The 25,715-nt window shown below is 42.9% G+C and overlaps 1 protein-coding gene across 1 annotated transcript in view; it reads right to left on the minus strand.

Annotated features, from left to right (window-relative positions):
- Positions 1-25,715, minus strand: part of SNTB1 (syntrophin beta 1) — a 120,341-nt gene that overhangs the window by 7,173 nt on the left and 87,453 nt on the right. Inside the window, exon 4 of the mRNA XM_026110109.2 lies at positions 7,852-7,991. Coding sequence (XP_025965894.2) covers positions 7,852-7,991 — 140 coding nt within the window. The remainder of the gene's footprint in view (positions 1-7,851; positions 7,992-25,715) is intronic.

Here is a 25,715-nt window from a genome sequence, read left to right on the forward strand (position 1 = left end):
CGACAAAAGCTGGTAGTTTAAGCTGTTGGTAGTCTTACATATAGCAGTTGTGTGCAATGAAGATAATTTAGTGCTGGGCAAATGTGCTGGAGTTGTGGCAGAACAAGCAGCAGTGCGAGTGCCCACCACGCCGGCAGATCCTATGGTGGCGACAGGCACCGCAGAAACAAACCCTGGGTCAGAGAAGGCAGCTGAATCCCACCCTTCAGCGTCAAACTGCATTCGCCATAAAGCTCAAGCATCTGCAGGCAATCTCTACAATAAATGCTGTCAGATAAAGTAACAATTCCCATAAAGTAACAAGTTCTGTAAAATATGCAGATGCCAAGTACCGTCTTGTGTATACTTTGCCTAATGTAACCGTAAAATGCAAAATGCTGCAGCTATTTGTAATCCTGAAATTCTCTCACAGTTTGCTGCCATGAAATTTTTTTTTTGCCTGGCATGAACGATTGATTTCCTGTGACCAAGAGAGGTTTGCTCCTTTGAGCAGATGCTAATTGCAGGAAATGTTTTTTAGCGATAAAATCAACACCACATAATATTTCATTTCTCTTTAAGATAATCCATTCTTTTTTCCTCTGGAAATCTGGGACAGTGAATAGAGAAGCCACTCAGGGACATTAACTTGGTTCCACTGGAAGGAATAATGCAGACGAGCTTTTCACACTTTGGGATCTAGGTACTTCACCTCAGAGGGAGTCACAAAATGAAACTAGGCAACTTCTAGAAATCTTATTTCTGTTTTGTGTCTCCTGTTTGCCTTTCTGTAGGCAAACCATATACTTTACATGAGACTATAAAACAAATACGTAACATGGTAGTAGAAAACACTCTAAAGCATGAAACATTTGATTATACTAGTTATCTACTGAATACTAATTCACCCTCAAATTATTTTTTCCATTGGGAAGAATAGCTGCCTTCTGGCTGCCATCACAGAAGTTCGCCATCAGAGATGTTTTAATAGGAAGAAGAGAAAAAAGGGGGGGAAAAACCCAGAACTTTAGCTTTTCAGCTATTGAAACACTAACCATAGGGCATCTGAAATTTTGCAAAATTCCCTGGCAGTCCATGCTGGTACTTGGGAGATGTTTGGAGAAGTTCTTTGGTGCAAGGTTTGCGAAAGAAAGGGAGGACTAGACTGTTGGTGGGGGCATCGTGGTATCTCAAATGCTCCAAATAAGTTAACCATGGTAAAGAAAAAGCAATGTAGCCACTATAACACAGCACTTGTGTGGCTGTGCTTCTCCCAGGACTTGAAGTCCCCTCCCCAGAACTAGCTTAGGCCTCTCTGTACAGTAATATTAAAAATTCGACCTCATTATTTTATCATACAACTCTTTTATCATACAACTCCAGATCATGTTTTCAAAAGTCAGGCAGTTAAACTTGAACTAGACAAATATGCAGCAGAATATTTGATAGTATTTGTGTATCAACTATCAGCACTGATGTGTCTGGGTACAAGTCAAAGGATTCCCAAGCTTTAGTAAATTCACATTCCTCTGAGCTGTTTAATTTACAAAAAAGTTCTTTTCTCTTGATGGATGGATACAAATACTTTAAAAATCAAAAAAAAATAGCCTTATTGACTTCAAAGGCAGCTTCCTCATGCACAGGCCACCCGTCACTCTGAGCGCAAAGGAGCTCGTGTGACCGGTGCACCCTGCACAAAATAGCCATAAAGGCACGACAGAACTGAGCTGTTAATATTCAACCACTGTGGCGGTCCCTGGAGGTTACGCAGATATTTCCAGGTTTATGAAATATCTCTGCAAGAGCACAGGAGCCCCAGGTGCTTTCTCCCCGGAGCCCGCAAGAGCCACCAGAGGGCAGGAGAATGTCGTCAACGCAGAGGTCCGTTTGCGCAGCATTTAGGTACCAGGCAGTGGCTGTAAAACTCAACTCTTTGCATGCTCCAGAGAGCCATGAATACACTTCTGGTCTTCTCTAATTTCTCCCTCGTCTCTCCATGTTTTGGGGAGCTTTTTGGCATTACTCCTTATAAATGCTTAGCAGCGAGAAGCATGTGGCACAGCTCAAAGAGTTGGTGTTGAGTGAGACTCGCTGGGTGCTGCTTTTTATCCTCATACAATGAAAGGAGTTTCAAGTATTTGCTGCAACACCAAAAAAATCTAACGGCCTTTTCAAGACAGACAGTGAAACCAGTCCTGACATTCAAAACAAGTGCTCAGCTGCTCATTTTAGATTTATCTCAGGGGAGACTGTGATACAAGTTCATCAGCATTCAGGCAGCTCTGCCCAGGAGAAAGCCACTATAATCTGACCTTTCTTACACTGAAATCACTCCTTACCCCTAACTTAGCATTTGAAACCTGTTCTAAAGCAGCTGTACTCTTTGGAAACCTTTGCACACTCAGTTACTCCTTCCAGCTCTGCCCTGGAGGCAACCGCGCTCCCAGACCACAGAGGAACAGCATGGACCCTGCATGCCACATTATGGACCTGCACGGTACTCCTTGGAGGCATAAATACTCTGCCTCTCCAGCTGTTTGCACAGATGATGAATCGGTACCCAAACTCCATTCCTGACTTTCCACCCAGGGCCCTGGTCGCTACCTCGCAATACAACCCCAGGACAGCCGGACAGGTTTAAAGCAGTACCCTGAAGTTGGTCTGCTGCATATTCAGAAACTCATACAACAGCAATTGGTGAATATTTGTAACAACAGATGAGTCAGAATTACCTTGATACCTAGAACAGACAACCCAGTGCTTACAATTACCAAATGGTTGCATTTCATATTGGCATTAAAAATTAAACAGCTTTAATGCTCTTTGGAGAGAGCCCTCAACTTTGCACAAAAGCAACTTAGAGATACCTCATCTTCAATCAGACTGCAACATGTGGTGCTTTTCTTTATATCCAGCATGATAGATAATGCAAATTGTACTAGTATTCTTGAATTTTACTGCATTGCATAAACATTCAAGATGTAATTGTTTAAGCCCCATTCCCATGCTATAGGGAGAAGCTGTTTTTCTTACTTCAGGCAGAAGGAAAAACTGAAACAGAGATTATGACAAAAAGGTCCCTGGAGTCAGGGCTACGAGCCAGTTGCTGTGCCTCCCAGTGCAGAGATTTAAAGGAACAACTTAAATCTCCTGATCTCAGTTTTATTTGAGCTATTGCTTATATCCCACACAAAGGTGGGAAAGACTGGCTGGAAAATAATTTTAGGTCTTAATAGCATCCATAGGTTGAAGGCAAGCTGATGAAAAAAAGAGGGCACATCATTGAAATTCTGCTGTTAAAAAACACTGTAGGAAGATTGTAACCCTTCTACCACTTTCCAATTTTCTCTGCTCATTAAGTCTTGGGTAGATTAAGCATGACTCTGTACAGTATCTGACACAGAAGTTTTCCAGTTTCAGCAGCTTTTCAAATATGCATTAGCTAAGCAAAAATGTTTTCCCAAGGACTCATAAAAATCTGAAAGATGGGAGCAGCCAAGATTACAACATGTAGTCTGCAAGCTTTCCAGGTGAAAAGTTCTGAATTGCACTGATCAATGCACAAGGGGGATTAAAAAACATGTCACGAGACGGGTAATCACTGACCGAGTACCAGCACAGCAGTCAATACCAACAGCAAAGCATGTGTATTTTTTTGGTATAACTATTCAGTCTGGCACATCTTAAAATTAGTAGCCTGCAGGGTTTTAATCAAAACGTCCCAAAACAGTAAGTGTGATGGTTTAGGGAATCCATCGGTTTATATATTCTGTTCACCTTGGGGATTCATTATTTATCTGTATGTACCAGACTGCAAATTCCATTCCAAATGTCATGTTTGGTCTATCTGTTGTCTTTGCACCTGCATGTCAAATTCATGGTGATATTAATAAAAAATCACAGAAACGGAGCTGGAAAGGTTCGCAAGAGGTCATCTGGTGCCTCCCCCTTCCCAGAGCCAGGCTGATTGTATCAATGACACTCCTGACAGTGTCACTTTTCCTTTAAAGTCCCCCGGAGAAGAAGATCACACACTTTTGCCAGACAATCTCATCCAGTACCCCACCTGACTACTGAGTTTCCCCCAGTACCTGCCCTGAATGTCCCTTGCCACAAATGCATCCCATTATGTCCTATATTATCCAGAGTGGACCTGGAGGACAACATATGCCCCTGTCCTCCTTGTGTCTTTTCTTTTGCATACTTGAAAACTATTCCCTGGACTTCTCTAGATTAAACAATTAAAGTTTCTTAAATATCCCCCCACTGATAGTTTTCTAGTCTTATCATTTGTATTGCTTTCTTCCAGACCTTCTACAAGTAGTTGGCGTCTTTTTGGAAGTGCAATGCCTCACATGAACGTGGTGTATCAGCTGAGGTCTTACTAGTGCTGTGTAGGCAGGTTAGATTACTACATCTGTCCCACAGGCAATACTTACGTTACAATCCAAGATTATTGCTTTCATTTTCCCTTCGCAACAACATTAACACTGTTGATTTATGCTATTTCACCATAATGCCCAGATGCCTTCCGGCAGATCCACTTTGCCTGTCATTCTCCACCCAAAACCAATGTAGTGATTATTCCTGAGAGCCGAATTTTGCATTTGTCCTTACTGAACTGCATCCCATGTGTTTTTACAGGCCATTTTTCAAACCTGTAAAGACCCTTCAGCAGTCTGACATGAGCGTCGGGCAATTTCTCATTCCCTTCCAGCTTCAAGGCTGATGCTCCTCAACTCACACAGAAATCCCTTTCCACACGGAGATAACTATCACCTCAGGGCAAACCAGTCTGCTAATAAATCTGTAGTTAGGAGAAGTAACTAAGCAAGTGGCCACCTAAGAAGGAGATTACTTGGCAAGGTTAATCTGTGGTCACTGACAAAGGGGGGCTGGCAATGCCCACCAAAGGGCTGGTTTTGCACATTAGGATGTGTGGGCAGGAAGGGGAAGGGTACACGGGCTGGGGACCTGACTCAAGCTGCAGCTTTTAAGACGAATAAACAGGTTGAGAAAGACACAGGTGTTTCCCAGCAAGGTGCACGGGCCTGCCCACAGCGGAGCAGTAAAACAGGCGTGCGCGGTCTGTTCAGGAAAGGAGCTCCCACAGCTTGTGCAGGAACACCTTGAGCCATGTGCAACACTGCAAGCGTGTGGCAGGCGGGGAACCATGTATTTTCACAGTCTTCATTTTCTAAGGGTGAGGAACACCCTGCTCCTGGCAGAAGGATGATCCACCACAGTCTTATCAGAAACGCCACTCCTAATTACCCACTTACCTTCCTCCTTGCTGCCTGGATCAACCTAAAAGGCACTTAGGAAGGGAAGGTTCCCCAATGAAATAACTGGCAATTTCTTTTAGTGACAATACCGTATTGCCCAAACGACGCCCGCAGTTACTGTCATTTATCCCTCCTGACACGCTTTGTTTCCCAACATGCCTAAGTTGCATTTTCTAAAGGCGCTTACATCCCAGCACAAGAGGTACTGCACTCCAGCCGAGCTGAGCTCAGCCTGGAGATGTACTGCTTTGCCACAGCGAAGCCAGGTAGAGTGACTTTGTTGAACTGCCTTTTACTGCAAGCTAAAATTAGTTAAATTACCTCACACTCGAGACAGGCTGGAGGGTATTCAGACTGTTATCAGCAGTCACAGCGGTTCAGCAGACAGGAGGGTCTGTAGGTTAGGACATTGCAACCTCCCGGAGTGTCGGAGCTGTGGTTATCAGAGGTGGGATCCCCCGTCACTTAAAAGAGCAGGACTTTGGTCCCTGTACAATTAACACCCTGAAGCGGTGGGGAGCAGTTGCATCACCTTCTGCTGGGGGGGCTCCGCTCAAGGCAGCAAAGTTTATTTTGGGGACAGAAGGAATGTGGCCAGATAACTGACACTCTCCAAAACAGGGTGAAGAACTCATAAAGAAATAAAAAAAAGATTTTGGCTTTGAATCTCTCTTTCGGAGCACAACCAGTACTGCAGGCAAAGAAGTGCGCGGAGGGCCCAACAGGCTGCCCCGGGTCCCCCGGGCACAGCAAGGACAGAGGTGCTGAGTGCTTCCTGGCCCAGCCACCGATCTCAACGGGCTTGTGGTTATGATCACTCCCACCTGACGCAGCCTGGCCTGGCTGCCCCTCCTCGTTCAGCCATAAACGCTGTCTTCCGCGCAGCGCGCATCATGCAACACCACCTGCCAGCAGTAATTACACACCAGCTGCGGCGCCGTTCCCTTGGCAAGGATTTTCTTTTTCCCTCCGTGCATCATGCTCCGTTGGCTGCAGGAACACCAATATACGCGGATCCCTCCTACGATGGACGCAAGGACCGCTGACACGCAGTCCCTGTCTCCTGAACCCCTGCTTGGGCACAGGGAACTCCCAGCGTTACTTCTCTTCATGAGAGATCCCTGATCCCAGGGACAATTCTCCAGAAACTCGACCAAAGAGGAGCAAAGGACATAGAGAAATATTCCCTTATTTAAAAATTCGGAGTCAGCTTCCACCTGGCACTGATGCTATGCAGAGCTCACTCCCCACTGGGTCAAAAACACTGGCAAGCCCTCCTTTAGCGAGGATGTTGCAATAGGAACAGCAATAAAGTGCTGATGAGGACATTGGCCCAGTCCCCCAGAGGCGAGATTACCGTGCTGTGAGGCAACACCACGTGCTATTCATCACGGGGCAGGCATCGTGTCAAGGCCTACTGACGTGTGGTCAGCACATCCGGGCACAGACTCGCGCTGCAACACCTCACCCAAGTTTTCAGTAGGAATTCTTGCACTGGATTTGTCATCCCTCACTGCCACCACACATGGCGGGCTGAAAGCTTGCCAGCGTCCTGTAAGGCACAGGACAGTCTCCTTATTTTATGCTAATGCAGGGTAAGCCAGAACATGGCTTCCTGGGGAGTCTGAAAGCTCTAGCATGGGTAGGTAGATTGGGACAAAACAACTATTAGCACAATTTACCAAGTTTAATTTTAATTGAATGATTTACTAGCAAAGTCTCAGCTCATTTGGAGTGGAGAATAAAGAGAGTGAGAACAAAAATTAACTAATGAGAGTGCAGTAAGAGAGCCACTACTTTTGGCCACGTGTTACCAGGCCTTCCAAATGAGAAGCCATTGAAAATAGTATAATAGAGGCCTGTAGGAAGGCCAAAACAATGAAACAGCAGCTCTTTCTCAAGCCCTCTGACCGTGCTGGCAGAAAAATGTGATTAAGATGCATGTCAAGAACCAGTTTTCAGTGTATACAGACGACCATGCGAAAGCTCTCTCTGGATTGATATTGATGGATACCTTGTCTTCCAAGCTCACCATTTTAAACTAAAGCAGCCAGATACTAGCAGCTTAGAGTAGGAACAGAAGATGTGTTGAAATTAAGTGTCTCCATCTTATGTGCAAGCCTCCAGAAGCCCTGAAGCATCCTGAAGATGTACTGCACTTGTTGTAGTACTTTCATCCACCAGTACATTAAACTCGGGGCAATTATTTCATATTTTTCAGCCCGGAAAAGTAGCTCTGTTCTGAATGCATCTGCCAAGCTCTTAGGTCTTCACACAGAGATAGAAATCTCATGAGATCAAGCTCTCAGCTTTTTAAGCACTTCTGCTTCCGGACCTGGGCCGAACTACCACATTCATAATCTTTCTGGTGGTGATTTTGGCAATTAGTCTTGGCCAGAATTTGAAACTGGGGGACAGTGAGGAAGAACACTTAAGCTGAACACATCAGCCCATTTAAGAAGAATCTGGTTCTTAAACTATGACATTTCAAGTGCGATATACAGCTATGCACCAGCTATTTCTGATGTCAGCTGATTCAGCCATTCCCAGAGCTCTTGAAGTGGCTATGACAAAAAAGCAAAGGTACCTGGTTGCTAGCAGGGGGTAGGTGTGCAGAGGGTTGAACCAAGCTTCCTTCATTCGCGGCATGCTCTCATATATTAAAAGGTCTTTCTCAGTCAAGACAACTAGCACGGGCTTCCAGTGCTTCTCGTTGTCTCCTGGCACCTGAAAAAGAGTAAAGTTTCAGTGAAACAGCAAGAGACAAAGCTAGCATCCTGCAAAGCCTGTCAGCATGAACACATTTGATCCTGGGCAAGACCATGAACACACAAGGGCTTTACCCCTTTGGTTTTCTGACTTCTTCCCCCTTAATTTATAAGCAGAAGCAGCAGAAATGGAGCAAGGAAACCTGCTGCTCACATTAGCACTACCATTTCCAAGCCTCCTTGGGCCTTCGCTCACTACAGGCTGTTCCATAAATGCAGTAGTGGAAGAAAACAGAGATAGAGCTGGCTGTTATTTAGCTTTGGTACGTATGAAAGGACCTAGGAAAGAATCTCCGCCTTCAACATGTATTTATAATATATAGCATTCACGTGTAGCTCAGATTTACCTGAGTGCTGGACACTGCTGCTGCTGTTTCTAGCCTTGTGACTCAAAAAAGCTACATCAGCACTAAAGTGTCAGGTAGTAAAAAACTGTGTTTGAGAGTAGGTGGGTTTACTTTTTTCCTCAACAGCTGATGTTTTCATTGCTCCTCTTTCCTTCACACCATTCTTGCTTCCCAACAACTTCACAAATGCCAGTTTATAAAAAAATGCAAACTAAACACAGGATTGATCTGTAGCATTGACTCAGATCTCTCTTCAGAATTAACAGACTTTGCACTTACTTTTCAAACCCATCTGCAGATGTCTAAAACCTGGAACATAAAGCCCTTTACTAGCTGAAGAATTCAGATGCAGAATTACATTTTGCAATTTAGGCATGTTGTAGTCCACATGGCCACACAATTACATTTACAGGCATTAAGCATGGACCATGATTTTTATTACAGTACTCTGGCAGCATGGAAGAGCCTAAAAATAGATGGGAATATGAAGGGGTCTTTGTTTCAAGTAAGAATGAAGATCTTGGCTATCACAGACAAGTTCATCATTTTTCTTTTGGTCCACAGAAAGAAAAAGAAACCACATTATGCAATAACGTTCTCATGGCCATGATTTCAAATGGGTGTTAAATGGAATTAATTGGGTATTAAATGGAATTAAACAAATTCTGAGATTCATCAGATAATCTAGTTCTGTATATGACTCCTTAATTGAAGCCTTTGCCAGAACACGCTATCTACCTGTGTGTTACGGGCAACAGCAGCCTGTTTGCCACGGACGTGTTTGCCATCACTGGATGGAAAAAAATCCAGAAGGGATCAGTCAAAAGTATCCCTTCATTTAACGATATTTAGAGGAAAAAAATTAAGGGTCAAGCAAAGATCGGCCCAGGCTGGGAATGGCACAGCTGAGAACCATGATTCAGATCCTTAAGCATGATGTGCCTGAAGTGATGAATTCAGACTGAGAACCACATTTGAAACACTGGCATTTTATACCAAGACAGGGTCCAATATATTTTAAACTTTTAAGGAAATTCAAGCCTGCAGTAAAAAAGTTTCATGCCAGAACACCAGCACCCAAAGCAGGTCTTAAACTTAAGCACAGCAGTTTTGACTTGGACTATTTTTAAAAGATATTTTTCCTTCTGAGTTGAGCTTCTCCAACAATCCTGTTCCTGCTTACATCATTGTTTTCTCATTGGTGGCACACACCTATATGCTAATAAAAGAAAAATGCAACTTAAACTGAGAAAAGGTTCATCTGTTTAATGTTTTCAGGTGCATCAATATACACATTGTTCTCGTGGTGATAGTTTCTTGATATGCAACCTCTCATATTCACATAGAGCAGAACAGAGCAGCTGCTTAATTAACCCACCTATTAATAAAGTCCAGCAAGAATGCAAAATCCAAAGTTTTCACAGACCCCACATACCACACAAACATTCATCATCTGCGCAAAGCGTCCTTAACTGGTTAATACTACAGTTCTTAAGTACCATTAATACCACAGTTCTTAGCATGGGGATATAGAAGTAAATGGTACAGTAATCTCAATGTTTTTTTTTTTTGCGCACCTGCCTTTGTTCTTTAAATACAGGGCTTTTAAGTACACATTTTTTCAGATTTTTTTAGAAGAGAAAACAGAATACAAACACAAAGTCTATCATAGGATGAAAAAGCAGGATCTTTTGATCCACAGTCCAGCGGAATAACCAGGCACAGCGTGGGGCTGTTACCCTCCATTTTTCTGTTCTCTGACCACAAGCAAGCCAACGACAACGGGAAGCCGTTCACAGCTTTTCCGCAGGACTACACACGCTGCACAGTATTTTCAATCAGACACTCCGTTGTTAGATGGTTGGGTAGCCTGCTGCTGCTCCAAAAACTTCGGGGAACACTGTTCCCTGTAAGCCAACCACAAGGAAGGGAATAAAATCCATTTTGCTAGTTGTTCACACAGCTATTTGCTGGAGAGCAGTACACGCCACAGCCAGGATTCCTGGCCAGGAAAAGGGCAGAGTCCCGCACGTACAACCCGGCCACCTGAGCCCACGGCTTTCCTCGCCCCCAAACAGCGAGGGGACCGTGGAGAAGACGTGCCTCCGTCCTAACGTACTACTGTGGGCTTCTGCTTGGCTCTGCCTGAGGTGACCTGATGCAACCTCTCCTATTGGCAAGATGCATACTGGGGAGAGGTCTGGGGGAGAGGGGACAACAGCGTTTGCCTGCGTGCTGCCGGGACGCCTTACCTAGGAAAAAGGGCTCTGCGATACACACACTTTAAATCGCATTTTTTAAACCCTTGCCTGGGCGATAGCTGTCTCATCGGTGAGGAATGCTGGCATAAGCAATCCTGCTTCTATTTCAAACCTGAAGAAGGATTTGTGTGCCTGAACGCTTGCCTATTTTTTTCCAGCTGTAACAGCTGATCTAATAAAAGATACTGCCTTTCCGTAAAAAACCTTGAATTGCATTACTATTCACCGATTTCAGTGGGTTTGGGATCGCGCCGTAACAGTTGATGCAGTGCTGTTTCACAGCCAGTCGGTGCTTGGCTAAGGTGTCAAAGAGAACATATTGTCCCAAAAATGATAATAGCAAATTCTACAAAGCAAGAACAGGGTCTGCAAAGCCAGCGTTCGCCTATATGGCACATCTTGAACGAATTAGTACAGGAAATTAATCTGGATCAAGCAACAGTAGCATACCAAACACGATTAAAATACCAAATTACAACACAGCAGCAAAAAGCAAGCTGTCTATTGGCAGCTAAGTGAAGGATCTGTTCAAATTTTTAAGGATTAAAATCTGATGTATCATAAAGATAACATGAAATACCTCTCTAGGAGTATATGTAAATGTAATTTGGGGTACATTTTAGAGGCACTGCTTTAGATGTTAGCTAGGCCAGCTTCTCAGCTGGAATTTTGCAGAGTTCCAGCACTCGCGCTGCCATCTCTTCACTCCACTTCCTGAGTGGACGCATATAATGCAAAGTGCATTTATCTATGTTGCAGACAAATAAAATCACCATCTACCAGAGAAAGCTTTTCAAACTCAAGCCCTTTGCAAACTCAAAACATTGGATCAAATCTAGGTGAAGATAACTACAGAAAAGAAAACCCTTCAGCTCATCTCAGCTGAGTTCACTGCTTGTATTCACAGGTAAAATTCCACTTAAAGTCAATGAAGCTATAACTGTTGATAGCAGAGGTAAACTTATTCTTTTTTCTCCCTAGACACATTGTGCCATAAGATTAAAGTATTCCAGTACAAAGCTGCAAATGGAGAACATATTCTAACACACACAAAATTTCAGTAAAGCATCTGCTCTGCTGGTCACCACCCAAACCTTATTGATCCTCATGTACTTGTCATGAAGTGAAACCCTAGGTTTTTTCCATCTACACTTCTCACTTTTGCTTTTCCAAACTTAGAAAATAGTTCATGTGTTGTGGGGGCAAAACCTTCTTTGTATACAACCACCTTCTGGTTGGACCTGGGACCATGACAGAGGAGAGCTGCACTCATGCCTCACTTTGCCACCGACTTCCCACGCAAAGTCGCTTTAAATGCTCCACATCTCATTTCTGTAAGGACACCCTGGTCTCTACTGGGGTGGCAAGTGCTGCTGTAATGCAAACGTAACTATGGAGGCGGACAAAAAGTGTGGAGGAACGTCTGCTGCATTTCAGCAGCTACCTGTGGACTTAAGTCAGACTTGGGCTGACACAAGAGCAGCAGCGTGCCAAGGCGGAAAGGACACTTGTCACTTAGCACTAAGACACAGGAGACCCTGCCGCACTGAGATCACGGCTGAGCAGTCGCTGGTTTTGACCGCCTTGGTCGCGGTTGGGCAGCATCGCTCCTGGGCTTTGCTTTAAGGCCGGACCCGCAGTCTAAAGCATTGACTCCACAAATAATGGAGTAGCAAGCTGAAGGCTGCTTGTGTGACTGCTTCTGCTGGTTTGCAGGGACTACTCACACGCTTGAAGGCCCCTGCTTGCAGCTGACCCTTAAAGAGTAGCTCCTTTGGTACACAGCAACCACCACGGCGTCTCAAAGAGGAGCTACCTTGTTTTTCCTGTGGGCTATGGGAACCCCTGCCCCCCTTAATGGGTATCGCAGCTTCCAAATCTTTAATAGTTCTCACATACAATTAGTTGCCATAAACGCAATGGGCAATTCAGTGAAGGTATATCCTTTTACAAATGGTTTAGCCCTCTCCTCTTTCATCTACCAGGTCTCTCTTTTGTAAAGTTTTTCTTTGAATTTCAGTTATTCATCTACTTCAGGCTGTCAGGAATGGATGAAAGAATACTTGTAATCTACCAGGCTCACAGATAATTAAATTAGAGGCCTTGGTCTATTCTGGAAAGCTGTTTTATATTTTCATTAACTCGAAAGGGACATTTCAATTACATTCCCTGTTTAGTAAACAAATTGTATATTACCAGCAGACTCCACTGCAGCAAGTATCCAAAATGTGGCCTTTCAGAGATCTGCTGTTACGGTAGCAAGTTTATGCTTACAGTAAGTGCTTTAACTCCCTTCTCCCACAATCTCTCCCCTCTCCCCAGATCCAGAAGTAAGTTATAATATCCCCTCATACAGAGTGCAAGAGCAGCAATCAAGAAAGGATTTTCTGAAACTTTTTTCTTGCTCTTTCCCTCTCTCCCTTCACTTAAAATCTTTCTGCGCTGACAAGAAATGGTTGTGATACCCGCTGGGATATGTATTACGTATTTTCTGCCTTTATGTTGTCTTTTGATGAAGGACTATGTCCATTTTCAGAATCAATGATGTGATTCATTACAGAAACCTGCTTGTCAGGTCCCAAAAATAGTGGCTGTGACTGAAAAGTATGCATTGCCTGAGCTGAGCAGCAGCAATGCAGAAATACATCATGTAAATAAGAAACTGTGCATATTTCTGTGAGCTCATTTGATGGGAGGCAATTTTCAGTGCGAGTGGGTGTAAGCGACAGCCACAGGCAGGGGATAACACCACCTCCCACGCCACACAAAGAGGAGAGGTGTTTTGCTGCTAACCTTCATAGTTTTAAACAGGAAATAATATGCACATTGTTTAGAGAAAAAGCTAATGAAAATGTGTCCATTTTCGTTCTCTCTCCCCGACCTCAAAGGCAGCAGCTCAAAGGTGCCCTGTGCCGTTATCAGACTTGGATTGTAGTCAGCACACCCAAAAATCCCCCAAGGGGCACGACATTGCATCCCACAAGCAGCCCGCGGTGACCGAGCGATGCACAGGCGATGCATGCACCCAGCAGCGGGGCCATGGGAACCGACGGCGAGAACCGTGGGAGGCAGAGAGTCGCGGGACCTGCGCCGGGTGCCAAGCTAAGCCCTCCTGTCTCCAGCCCGAGCAGCTACCCTTCACCCCTGGGGTTGTCAAAAAAGGCCACAGGACAGACAGCTACAGTTACCGGCACTGGTGAACATGCAAAGGATACCCACTCCTGTGACAGGTCTGTTCGGGTCTAAACCCATTCTAAATATCCTTCAAAATGACAAGGCAGGAGCCAACTTTTGTCAGAAGTAACACGGTCAACCGGCACGACAGTATATTCAAGCTAACGTCCTGACTCTCTGGACCAATATGGTGTTCAAACAGCTCTGGCTCATATCCAAACAGCTCTAAATGTCAACAGAAGCGTCTCAGTCCTGTCAGTATTCACCAACACAGGAATGTCCTTAGACAATTTCTACAGCCAAGCAAGAGCACCCAGTGTGAGTTTTGTAGTAGAGGTTTGCTTCAGAGCTCAGTGACGACAACTGGAGTCTCTCTAATGACTCATTAGATTTTGGACTAGACCCTTGGAGAACAAGCCTAGGAGGCAGCACATCTCCCAAGGGTACAGAGAAGATGGACCAGACTCTTCTCAGAGATGCGCTGTTATAGGATGAGAGGCAACACCCACAGGCTGAAAGAAGGGAAATTCTGATTAGATATTGGGAGAATTTTTTTCACCTTGATGACAGTCAAACATTGGAATAAATAGACTGTGAAATTTCCACCCTTGGAGGTACTCAGAACTTGACTGGACAAGGCCCTGAGCAACCTGGTCTAACTGGCTCTTCCTAGAGCAGGGGGTTTTAACCAGATGATCTCCCTTTGAACCCATATTATTCCACAAGTCTATGAAACTCTGGAAAAGTGAGAGTAGAAATCCACATTTGGATCAGAAATTTGTGATTTAGGCTGCCTCCGAGTTACAGCTGGCTGTACAGTATCCCCCACACATGCAGCTTTTTGTGCATATGTATACATGTTGCATGAGCACTGCATCAACATGAATGTAGTAGTCACACAAATTGGTTATTGGAGTTCGAAGCATTGCAGGCTGTTTCATAGTCGCCCTGTACCTTAAACCATTTATAGCAGAGTAAAATACGTGCAAAACACTTAATCCTTCTGACTTGGTGGAGTTTAACATTCTGCCCTTCATTTGTAGTGGATTCCTTGCAAAAGACAAGGCATGTAAGGTAGTGGAAAAGCCAGTATCACATGAACTGTACTCAGTGTACAATATGCCTTAAATAACATATTTAACAACTGCATGAGACGTGTCCACAGAAACTGGTTACCTAGATACATAGAAATCCAACTTTGGGAGGACTCAAAAAGGAAAAATAATAATTCATGCATTTTAGAAACCTCTTTTGCAGTGAGATAGGAGACTCTAACTTTCTGATAATGCCAAGAATGTTCCCAGAGAGGAGACAACCAGGCAAGGAGCTGGTGAGCTGGTTAATGCACCACCATTTGTTCAGGATACAGATTGTTTTTCATGTTAGAGGAGGTGAAAGGAACTCTACTGCTTTTTAAAAAGTATTCTGATGCTTTCTGAGTAAAACACCTTTTCTTGTATAGCAGCTTCTTCACTCCATGAGTTTGAAGTCTGAAATTTATTGGTGGTAATTTATCAGTGGTAAGATAGAAAGGCATTGTAAACAGCAGAGGTCCAATCCTGAAAAGATGCACTGTTGAGCTAAATGATTTTTGTAGAAAAACCTGCATTACTTCTTCTCCTTTTCCTTTTAACTCCTCAGAAATTGGCAGGGAGGAGTGGGGAACAGAAGAGGACATTTCATCAACCCAGAGCTGAGGCAAGGAAGACTTGCCCAACCTGTAACACACAAAGACAGAAAAAAGGCAAGCCAGACACTTACTTGGAAAGGTCAAAACAGCTCCAGCTAGCACTGGAAACTGAAGGTTGATAAAGAGGTAGTGGAAAGGCCAGCTCTAGTTCAACTGACCTTCAAAGCCAGTTTGTTTGGGAACAAACCTGTGCTGGAAGAGGTCACTTTTTATGTATCACTTACAAAAGTAGAACAGGGGAAGGAGGAAAAAGGGAAGGAAAGACCATTAACCTTGGGCTTTTCTAATCAGTTACACTGAACAAGTGAATGCAAGATCTGAATAGTTGGAGTGTGCCCAAAGCTACTTCATTAGTGCAAAAACCTAAGCACAAGTGCAGGCCATTGCAACTACCTACCCACATAGCCTGCAAGCATCTGTGTTTCACCCAACAATCTCCCTCTTCAAACACGCTCACACCACATGTTTGGGATAAAAGTGAAGATGATATTAGTAGACACCTTTGCATCTGTTGTGCGCATTTTGAGTCGGTATTGCTTACACATGGGATGTCTGGGCTCTTCAGATTGCAAAGTGAGACTGGCCACAGCTTGCTTTCTGAAAACATCTCTTGAACACAAAACTATAAGGTTGGTGATAGCAGCTATCTGAAGTTTCATAAGTATTTACAAAAAAATCATAATTAAAATGAGGAATGGATGGTATGTCTAAGACACAGCTTGAGTCTGGGTAAGATGACCAGCTGTATCATCTTCAAAATAATCACTGGACCTCATGGTACAATAATGCTAGCACAGGGGAAAAAGCTCTTAAAAATGCAGCAGTCACCTTCCTCCAGTAAGCCAGCCTTGCCCCAGAAAACACTGAGAAGGGACCATAGCATGGCCCCGTATCTACCACTTCAGTCCATGGAGCCATTCTGCACAGCAGGCTCAGCTCCATGAGAAAGGGGATCATAGTTGTGAATAGCTTTCAATTAGAGGCAGGAAAAGAGGTGGAGAGATTTGGAGGTTCTACTGTATCTCCTATGTAACTGCTCAAGAATAGATACAGTCTTGGATTACTGTTATTCAATGGTGGGGAAAAGCAATTTTCCCCAAATTCCCACAATACCAATAACATCAACAATTATCTGTTACACTCTGCAGGTTGCTATATCCTAGAGTTTTGCTGTAGGCAGAGTTTTCTGTTCAAGACATAGTGAAACATTTTATGAGGGAGTTTATCCTCATTAGTGGGCTAAAATGGTAATTATACAGGAGCAGAATCAATGTAAAGAGAGCACGGTTTCAAATCACTGTCTCTAAAGAGTCTTTAATTTACAACTGAATCTGACTTCAACCAGTCAAGTAGGTACTATATTAGGATAAACTAATAATAATCCCCATTATCTCAGGACACATACATTTTATCTTCCAGTTCAATAAAAATGCATTGATTTCTAATTATCAACTCAAGAACACTTGTCAACAGAGCCAAATCAAATGTGAATGCTAGAGGTGGAGTTTTGATTTGAAAGCAGCTTGCAGTTTTTAATGATGCCTCAAACAGATGTAAAATGTCATCTGAAATGATTACACATTGTCTGGTGAAGGACAGGTAATCATCAATGTCTATATTAGAACTATAGTGACTGAAATCTGTCCAAGAAGATGGGTTGTGTCTTTCTCTGTCACACTGTCTTTTCCAGTATTCAGTCTCAGAAATGATGGCCCATCATGAGTTGTACCTTTTCAAGACTGACAGATTTGACTACTTTGCTCAAGGGTCATTATAAATCACAAATGCTGGAACAAAAAATAGCAGGACAGCCAGAGAGAATAAGATGTTTCTTTGTCATTGTTATTATGTTGTCTCAAGGACAGTCCAGAATACTGTGTCGTTTCAGTCTAATGTGCCATTGATCAGTATTCAATAATATTGATGGACTGCAATGCAATTAATGACATCAAGCAAGTGAGTGAATTCACTACATGCCTGGCACAAAAACGTATTATCTTCAAAAACTATTGACAAAATCTTTATGCTATACATCATCAACTGGGATTTCGGACATGCTGAATGTATCAGGAAAGAGTAGAATATTTGGGGGCCTTTTTGTTAAAACAAAACCTTAAACTAAAGTAAACTAAACTAAATCCTTAATAATTTGCCTTATTTTGAAAAAATAATGAGCAAACACAAGTTGCTATCAAATTGGCTGAAAATTCCACAGTGTGGAATCCAGACCTGCTTATTTAGATGCCTAAGTAAAGATCTAAGAACACAAAGTTCCTAGATTTGTCTTTTGGGGTTTCTTTGTTTATTTATTTGCCTGGTTTACATTTTCGAAGCTATTCACTTATTTGAGACCATGTCCTTTATTAAAATGGATGGAAACAGAAAGTTTGTATGTCTGCCAGCACAATGTCAGACCTCCACAAACTATTTAAGATACTCACAGAACATATCTGCTTTCTTGCTGGGAAAGAAAAACTTCAAACAATTAATTTACATTTGAATTTGTTAATTAAAAAGTTTCAGAGGCAGTTCAATTTTGGTGATTTTTTTTTTTTTTTTTGCCCAGAAAGCTAGCTGAGCTCCAAGAGACCTCTGCCCACCAAACAGGTTTCCAGTTTGCTACACCTTGGCAGCCAATATGGAGAGCTGGGAGACCTGGGTAGGTCTTCATGGTGAATCTCAGCATCAGTGGATCCCAGAAGCAAGAATGCCAGTAAAGTGAGGAAATGAACAGTTATTGCATGTAATATCCAGTTCACTATCTTTCCTTAAGCAGGATAAAGTTGAGTTTCAAAATTTCAAAGCACTCTATGAAATGCAATTCTTGTTTTCCACCTGCTTCTCCATGGGGTTGTATTGTACCCATCACAAGTAAAAATGGTTCTTCCTCCCTTGCGATCAATTTGCCAAAATCAACCCTTGCGATCAATTTGCCAAAATCAATTCCCAAAAGAACTTTGTGGCATTTCCACACTTTCAGAGCTCTGCTTGGTTTGGTATTGGTTAGTAAAACAGGGCTGAAAAAGGACTTCAAAGATCCACTCATTGAACCTCTGCTCAAGAAGGGATAAACTTTCTTTCCAAAATTTGTCTACCCCTTTTAAAAAATTTTCTGTGATGGAAATCCCACAAGATCCCAGGTAGTCTATCATAGTGCTTAACTAGTTTTACCATTGGGAAATTGTTTCTTGTGTTGGAGCATGTGCCACTGTGATCTTGGGGATGTTGCGAGGGCAGGTATTACATGTTTGGGAGACAAGCAAGAAACTTGTTTTTGTTTTTTAGCAGAATGTCTTCCTAAGATGGTTATTACTCTAACCCTCTCAGAAGTAATTTTAGGAGAGCGGTGGTCACAGAGGAAATAGGTAACTGGGAAGAATGTAGGAGAGGAACTCCAGAGCTAGATGGTAACTGTAGTCTGTCATTAGGTTCTGTAATTTACTGCTAATTAATAGCTGTCACCACTATGTATACACTACATGAATAAACGCACACACATCCCTACTGTTGCAAAAGTAAATGACAAGGGAGCTTTAATGAGTAACCAGTATTACCAACCCTCGTCAGCCAAAGCTCTTGTGAAGATGCTAAGTGGCCTGAAAATCAGAGTCTGAGGTTTACTTGGTATTTAAAATACATTTTGAATACCTATTGATCTATCAAACTTTTTTTTTTTTTACTGCTGAACTTCCATACTTGCAAGCTTTTCTCTGCAACCAGGAATCCCACAATGAAAAGGAGAGCTCAGCTTTTCATAAAATCTCTTGATTTCAGAAGATGTCAGGAGAAGAAATATCCCTAAGGTAAAAAGGCTCATAGTAAGCTATGAGGGTTGTACCTACGGTCACAATGTGAGCTGTTACCTCTCACTCAACTGGCATTTCCAGCAACATTTTGGGGAACTGCCCTAGGACACAGTCAGCCCAAAGCTTGCCACTGACAGAACTGACACCACAAGTTCCTGCAGCACCTACGGTCACGGCCGAAGGCAGCACATCCCCAGACCTGCGACTGCTTATATCACAGGATCGGACAAGATCGCAGCCCAGAGGGTTATGGCAACAACTTCTAATTAATCTATTATCCCTGACAAAAATGTAGCAAATATTGAAGGGCATGTGTTAATAGGAACTATGAATGTCCAGCACAGCCATATTAGCAAGCCAAACATAAAGAACCTTGTACTTGGCAGTTTTCTATGCTGAGTTTTAAATTAGCCACCAGACCAAATGGATTTAGTCCTGTGCCATGTTACTTCATCTAGGTTACTAGAAGATATGCAATTAGGGCCGTCAATCTACAGACCCAAATCCTACAAATATCAGCAAATTGTATGCTATAAGCTATGCAATTTTGAAAGCTAATGCTCTTTATCTGTTTTAAATCCTCAGTTTTTCATAGTTGTGCTATAACCATAGCATTTAATTACTCAGAGGACAATTCTTCTGAGAACTGAACACTTCTCCAAAAGAAGTATTATATAAAGTAAAGTCAATTTCCAGAACTAGTATAAACCGATTATGTCCTGGGGTTCAGATGAGGAACTAAAGTTTCAGATTTAAGAATCACCCCTGAAATATTGAATAAAACACAGAACTTCCTGGTAACAGCATTAGACTTTCATACCTCTTTACAAACTAGTCACATATCCAAAGCGAAATGCTTTTTGGCATGAGAGTCTCATAATCCAACTGCTTTCATCAGTGGAAGAATCCTCCCTGCTGTGGCTTAATAAATCACTCCAGCCAGCAAGTGCCAGCCATTTACAGTAAGAACTAGCTTAGAGTAACAACACTAAAAGCAAGTGTAGACCTAGTGTGACTTTTGCAGCTACTTCAAAGTGAAAACCCAGATAGGACAAGCATACATGAAAATGATCACAGTCACTACCCCTAATTGTACCCTCTGTGTTAGAAATGTATTTGCACTGAAATCACTAAGAAATTTTACAAATTATTTCTTCCAGTTTTATTCCTACTACCAAGATAAGTATTTGTCCTTTTTTGAGCTCTCTCGTTCGGTCTTTACTGGCCTAAACATCTCCTTGCATAGACTGCTATAAAAATCAGAAGCAACTCAGTTGAATATAGAAAACTAGAAACTACGTGCTTCACTGACATTGTTAATTGCTAATATTCATACAACTCTTTTCAGAAGTATGGTAAACACGATTGGACATCATACCAGTGTTTTCGTACCAAAATTCTTGGATTTTTAAATACTGTGTTGTCCATTGGCTTTTTCATTTCCTTAGCCATATGGAAGAGTCAGGCACCATTAACTATTTGTAAGAAAACAATATATTAATTAACACCATTCGGTGAGAATGAGCGGAAAATCAGGTTCTTCGCTTGCCAGCTTCCATTTCTATCTCATGTTTGTGTTCAGGACTAAACATAGCTACAGATACACTGCTTGACATAACTGACCAAGGGAAAAAAAGAACAACTGCTGTAGAGATTTTTCAGAAACAGCAGCCAACGAGGTTTTCTAAAGATAGGTAGGGGGGCTTCACCTTTTCATCTTGCAAAAATTCTTTACTGACAGATCTTTGATTAAACTGGGCAGAAATAGACTAAATCCCAATTAAGACATTCATATTTGTGGCAGGGCTTGAAAGAGAAAAGAAAGTGATGGGGGAGAGCAACTTAGAGCATTTTCTAGGCTTAACCTTAAAAATACAGGACCTGACTTCAATTATATTTATATCCACTCAATTCTACTGACGTCAATGGATTTACTCTTAAATTATGCCAGATGGAAATCAAGCTAGCTATTACCACATTTTCATGCATATAAGCAGCACTTCTTTAAAAGTACCATTTAGTTAAAAGTACGTCCTCGGACAACATGCATCCTCAGAAAACCCTGCTAAAATCAGAGGAAGGAAGGGACAATCAGCGATAGGGAATTTTAGGGGACAACTACACAGCGTTAGGAAGGGGAAGGTTGTTAGGAAAAGGGGAGATCCTAAAGAAGCTTCCTTTTGTGTTATGTGCACATAACCCTCACTGCTGCTGAATCCGAACGGTTCTGGGCTTTAGACAGATAACTTCTGGGACTAGCACATGACAACACAGTGGCTATCTGCCTCCCTAGTTTAAAGCAAAAAAAGTGTGTGATCTGTGTTACCTCTGAGACTGGTACTCTTACATTTCCTTTTTTAGCAGAGCAGCCTGCAATGCTCCTGCTGTCAAAACTTTAACATTCAACCCCCTTTACGGATCCGTTCAGGGTTACAGGTGCAGAGCAGTTATCGGTTAGAGGCTTGTTCCTCGTAACTGGTGTTCAGAATTGTTCATCGGCTTGGATGCGATCCTATAACCACTTCCCATTCCTTCTGCTTCTGCTTGCAAATATCTGAGCAGCTGTTTAAAGCTATTTGAATGGGGCAGAGACTGAACTTTTACTCAACGCTACTCCAGGCCAATGGAAACGGATGATGTACGTGGCCTTTGATGAGTGCAAGCAGCCCCTGTTTCCAATGTGAACTGAAAGAACACAGAGAAGCTAAAATTCCTTCCCCTGAGGTCTCCTCGCAGCTGTGAAGAATTAATCTTATAAGGTTATAAAAGGTTCAGAAAGGGCTGGCCTTATTCTTTCCAATAGGGGTGTTTTCAACACGTTCCAGTCCCCTCAACAATTTGGACACCTGTCTGCACTCAAAACCCCCTGCATGGCATCCGTGGGCTGCTTCTTCCCCCGTCGTCCTCCCACCGGCTCCTGTTACCCTCAGCTGCCCAAGCTTTCTCCCAACGCTGCCATCCCTGCTTCCTCCAATCTCTCCTCATCTTTCTACGCTCGTTCCATTTGGCTTATGTCCCACAGGAACAAATACCATAGCAGAAACGCAACACTTGTCGCCCGGCTCCATATGCGTTCCTTCTTTTACCTTGCCTACTCAGATGGTTAGCTTTTGGAGCACAGTCTGTTCATGCTGCAGTCCAGCCCAATGGCATTCCAGGTTTGGCTGCTTCCTCTGCCCTCTTCTACTAATGTGGTTAGTTAGGTTAATAACGTGTTACATTATTAACCACAAGCACCACCACAATCAGTGTTGCAACTGTTGGAACAACAAAGCAAGAGCCCAGTAATCAGGCGGTTCTTCCTCAATGACCAACTCTTCCAGTAAACACAAAAGCTGTGGACCTGCAGACAAAATGTCACATAAGAAGTTTCCCAAACTACCACATGCAGCTATACAATCCCTACCCATGCTACGCTTCCTTTGCGGTACGTCTGCTACCAACAGCCTCTTCCATCTCTTCCAATTGCTTTTGCCCTGTTAACGTCTGACTGCAGTTTTAGGTACACAAATTTACATCTCCATTCTGAAATTTTTCTTAATGTATTCTTTAACCCTATGATTCAGAGATCCAAGGGACGTAGCAATGATAAAGTGTTTTTAAGGGGAATGAACACATATGTGCATTTAAGCCTAAGGTACTAATGTATTTCCCTCCTGAAGGTCACCGCAGAAGGTCACTTGCATATGGGATGAGATGAGGCCAGACAGAAGAGCATACACTTATTTTCATAATAATATACAAGCTTTTCTCTCTATAAACAAATGGGTAAGTTTCGCTTGCATAGCTTTCTCCACAAAGTGAATTTTTTAAACTCTTTTCCATAAACATCACTGACATTTCTAGTATAAAGCCCATAAAAATGGCTATTTCCATACTATGCATCAGCAGTCTACTCTGGCCGGTATCTGCAACTATTTTCAGTACAAGATCAGTAAATGAACACTAGCCTAACAGCATCTGTTCAGCAGCATATACGTAACCCCCTTCCCTCTCCCACCCAAATAACACGATGTGTTCACACAGTTTCAGGAATCGTCAGTGTGGCTAACAGTCGTTAGTGTCTGGTGATTAAAAACCAGGTGTTTCCTTCCAGCAGGCTGCTGTTACCGTACGAGAACCTGAAACACAAGGCATCCAAGCGACAGCTGAGAAAACCTTCATCAAAGTCCATTTGGCTTCAACAGCAATGTCAGCACGTTAGGAGCAGGAGGGCTGACCCCCCCGACCGACATGCGCATGGTCCTCCCTGTGTATACATGAAGAAACAGGCCTGGCCACTTTGGCTGCAGAGCCTATTTTTGTGCACCGATTTTATTAAACAGGCACATCACGCAACCTGATATATACCCTTGCAAAGCCGGGGGGGGGGGGAGGGGGGGAAATATGCACTTAAAAAAATGTCACTGACTGTCTCTCCAGGTCTCCAGGAAGGTTCGCGAGAGCCCTGGCACTGGAGGTGGTAGGAACGGGTGTGTTTTGCTGAAGCTGATGGAGTTAAACCACCGTATTCATGCTTGCTGACAAGATGGCTTACTGCTCCAAACAGCGTGCAATCTAAGTGCTATCGCTTTTCACTAGCTTTTTCTGATTCTTCTCATCCCCATCTCTGACAGGTTTAATTTCTGATGCTTGTCATATCTATGACTCTACTGCCACCAGACTTTTCTGAAAAAATAATAAGCTGCCCATCAGTCTAAACTGGGTTACCAAAAGAAAAATACTTTACGCTGCCATTAGTGCAGTAATAGCCATGACGCCAGGTGACATTTCAGCACAACCTGCTCTAAAATGGACTGCATAGCTTTCCATGGATCCTATTTTGTGGTTATTCCTAAAGATTGTTTACCACATCTCCGCTTAAATTGCATTACGTCTGTGTGCTGTGCAAAAAAGTCTGATGTCATTGCAACAGGTTCTGCAGTGAGGTCAGGTCTGTGAAAGCAGTACCTAATTTTTTTACAGCTATGCTATGTCTGACGGGATACGTTCCCAATGCCTCACATCTGAGTGTGAGACCACTTCACTTCCCTTATGACCAACTTCTCCATGACATGGTAAAGATGAACTGGCTGCCTACTGATGGTGAGCTCTACCAGGAACAACGCAAGTATAGGGCAACTGCTCATACATCTAGAGAGCTCCATGCTTCCAGAAGATCCTATTTTGGATTCTCCTACCCACCATCTCCTACCTCTCATTCTCAGGTTGCCCTGATACAGAAGCTTGTGCTCCACAGAGAGCTGGCTAGTCATATCATGCTGTTTTTTCTAACTTGCACCCAAAGTCTAATGCGAATATCAAAGACTGCATCTCTATGTACTTTGAGTTTTTCCATTGGATTTGATTTGATTTTCTATTTCAGGCAGTAACATTCTTTCAGCATTATTGATCAGTTTTCATAGCATAAAGAGGAGGACATAAAACTGTGTGTGACCTGTGGAGATCACATTTATTCTGCTTCTGCTTCTCTCTCTCCTGCAGCTGGCTGTTTAGGGCTTATATTAAACCTGAACGTTTTGCTTTCTTGTATTATCATTGTGCAATTCTTCCCTCCTTTCCTAATCCTTAAAGTGAGGAAAACGGCAGGGAGAAGGATCTTGCGCCTGTTGGGGTTTTTGTCCATCACTCCATGAAGATGGTTAGCAAGTTACTGCCTAACAGGAGCTGCATGGGAAATGCTTTGGACTGTTACTAGGTAGAGGTTAAATCCTGGAGCTTGAACCCTGCAAGCTTGGCATCACACAAGTCACAGCTGGGCTGTGTGCAGATCCAAACTAGCACAGCCCTGTCCTGCTCCAGTGCAGACAAGTCCCAAACAAGGCACAGAGGACTGAACCTTCTATTAGAGGACCCATATCTTCAAACTTCATCTCTAATTGTAGGCAATGTGTCAGGTTTAAGGCAATTCCTCTGATTTTTATGGTCTCTCCCTAGATATACACTTGCAAAATGAGATTAAAATTTGGCCCTTTGATTGAAGTGTTACTTTCAGAAGCGAACAGAAACATCAGCTTTTGAAATTCGTGATGCTGACTGTTTGTGCTAACTCAGCAGTTGGTCTTAGAAACTTTCACCCGTGAGGACAGAGAATCGTCCTTGCTGAGGTATTTCTAAATAAGGTATCGTGCAGCTACCGATCAAAAAAATACAGCATCGCTCCGGAATAGTGAGAAATGCCGTGGTAATGATTGCACAGTGTTCTGCGCGACAAGGTTAAACCTAATGTTACTCAATGGCTGTTCCCCAAAGTAGATTCCCTTTTGGTACTAAAATCATTATCTTACTGTGTAAACATTCAGGCTTTCCTCTCTATTTCACAGTCCATAAAGCACCTTTATGATGCTGAGATTTTTTTTTCAAACAGACAGAAGATGGTTTGTTTTTCCTGCTTTGATTAAATCC

The sequence above is a fragment of the Dromaius novaehollandiae genome, chromosome 2 (assembly GCF_036370855.1).
Source record: "Dromaius novaehollandiae isolate bDroNov1 chromosome 2, bDroNov1.hap1, whole genome shotgun sequence".
Lineage (NCBI taxonomy): Eukaryota > Metazoa > Chordata > Aves > Casuariiformes > Dromaiidae > Dromaius > Dromaius novaehollandiae.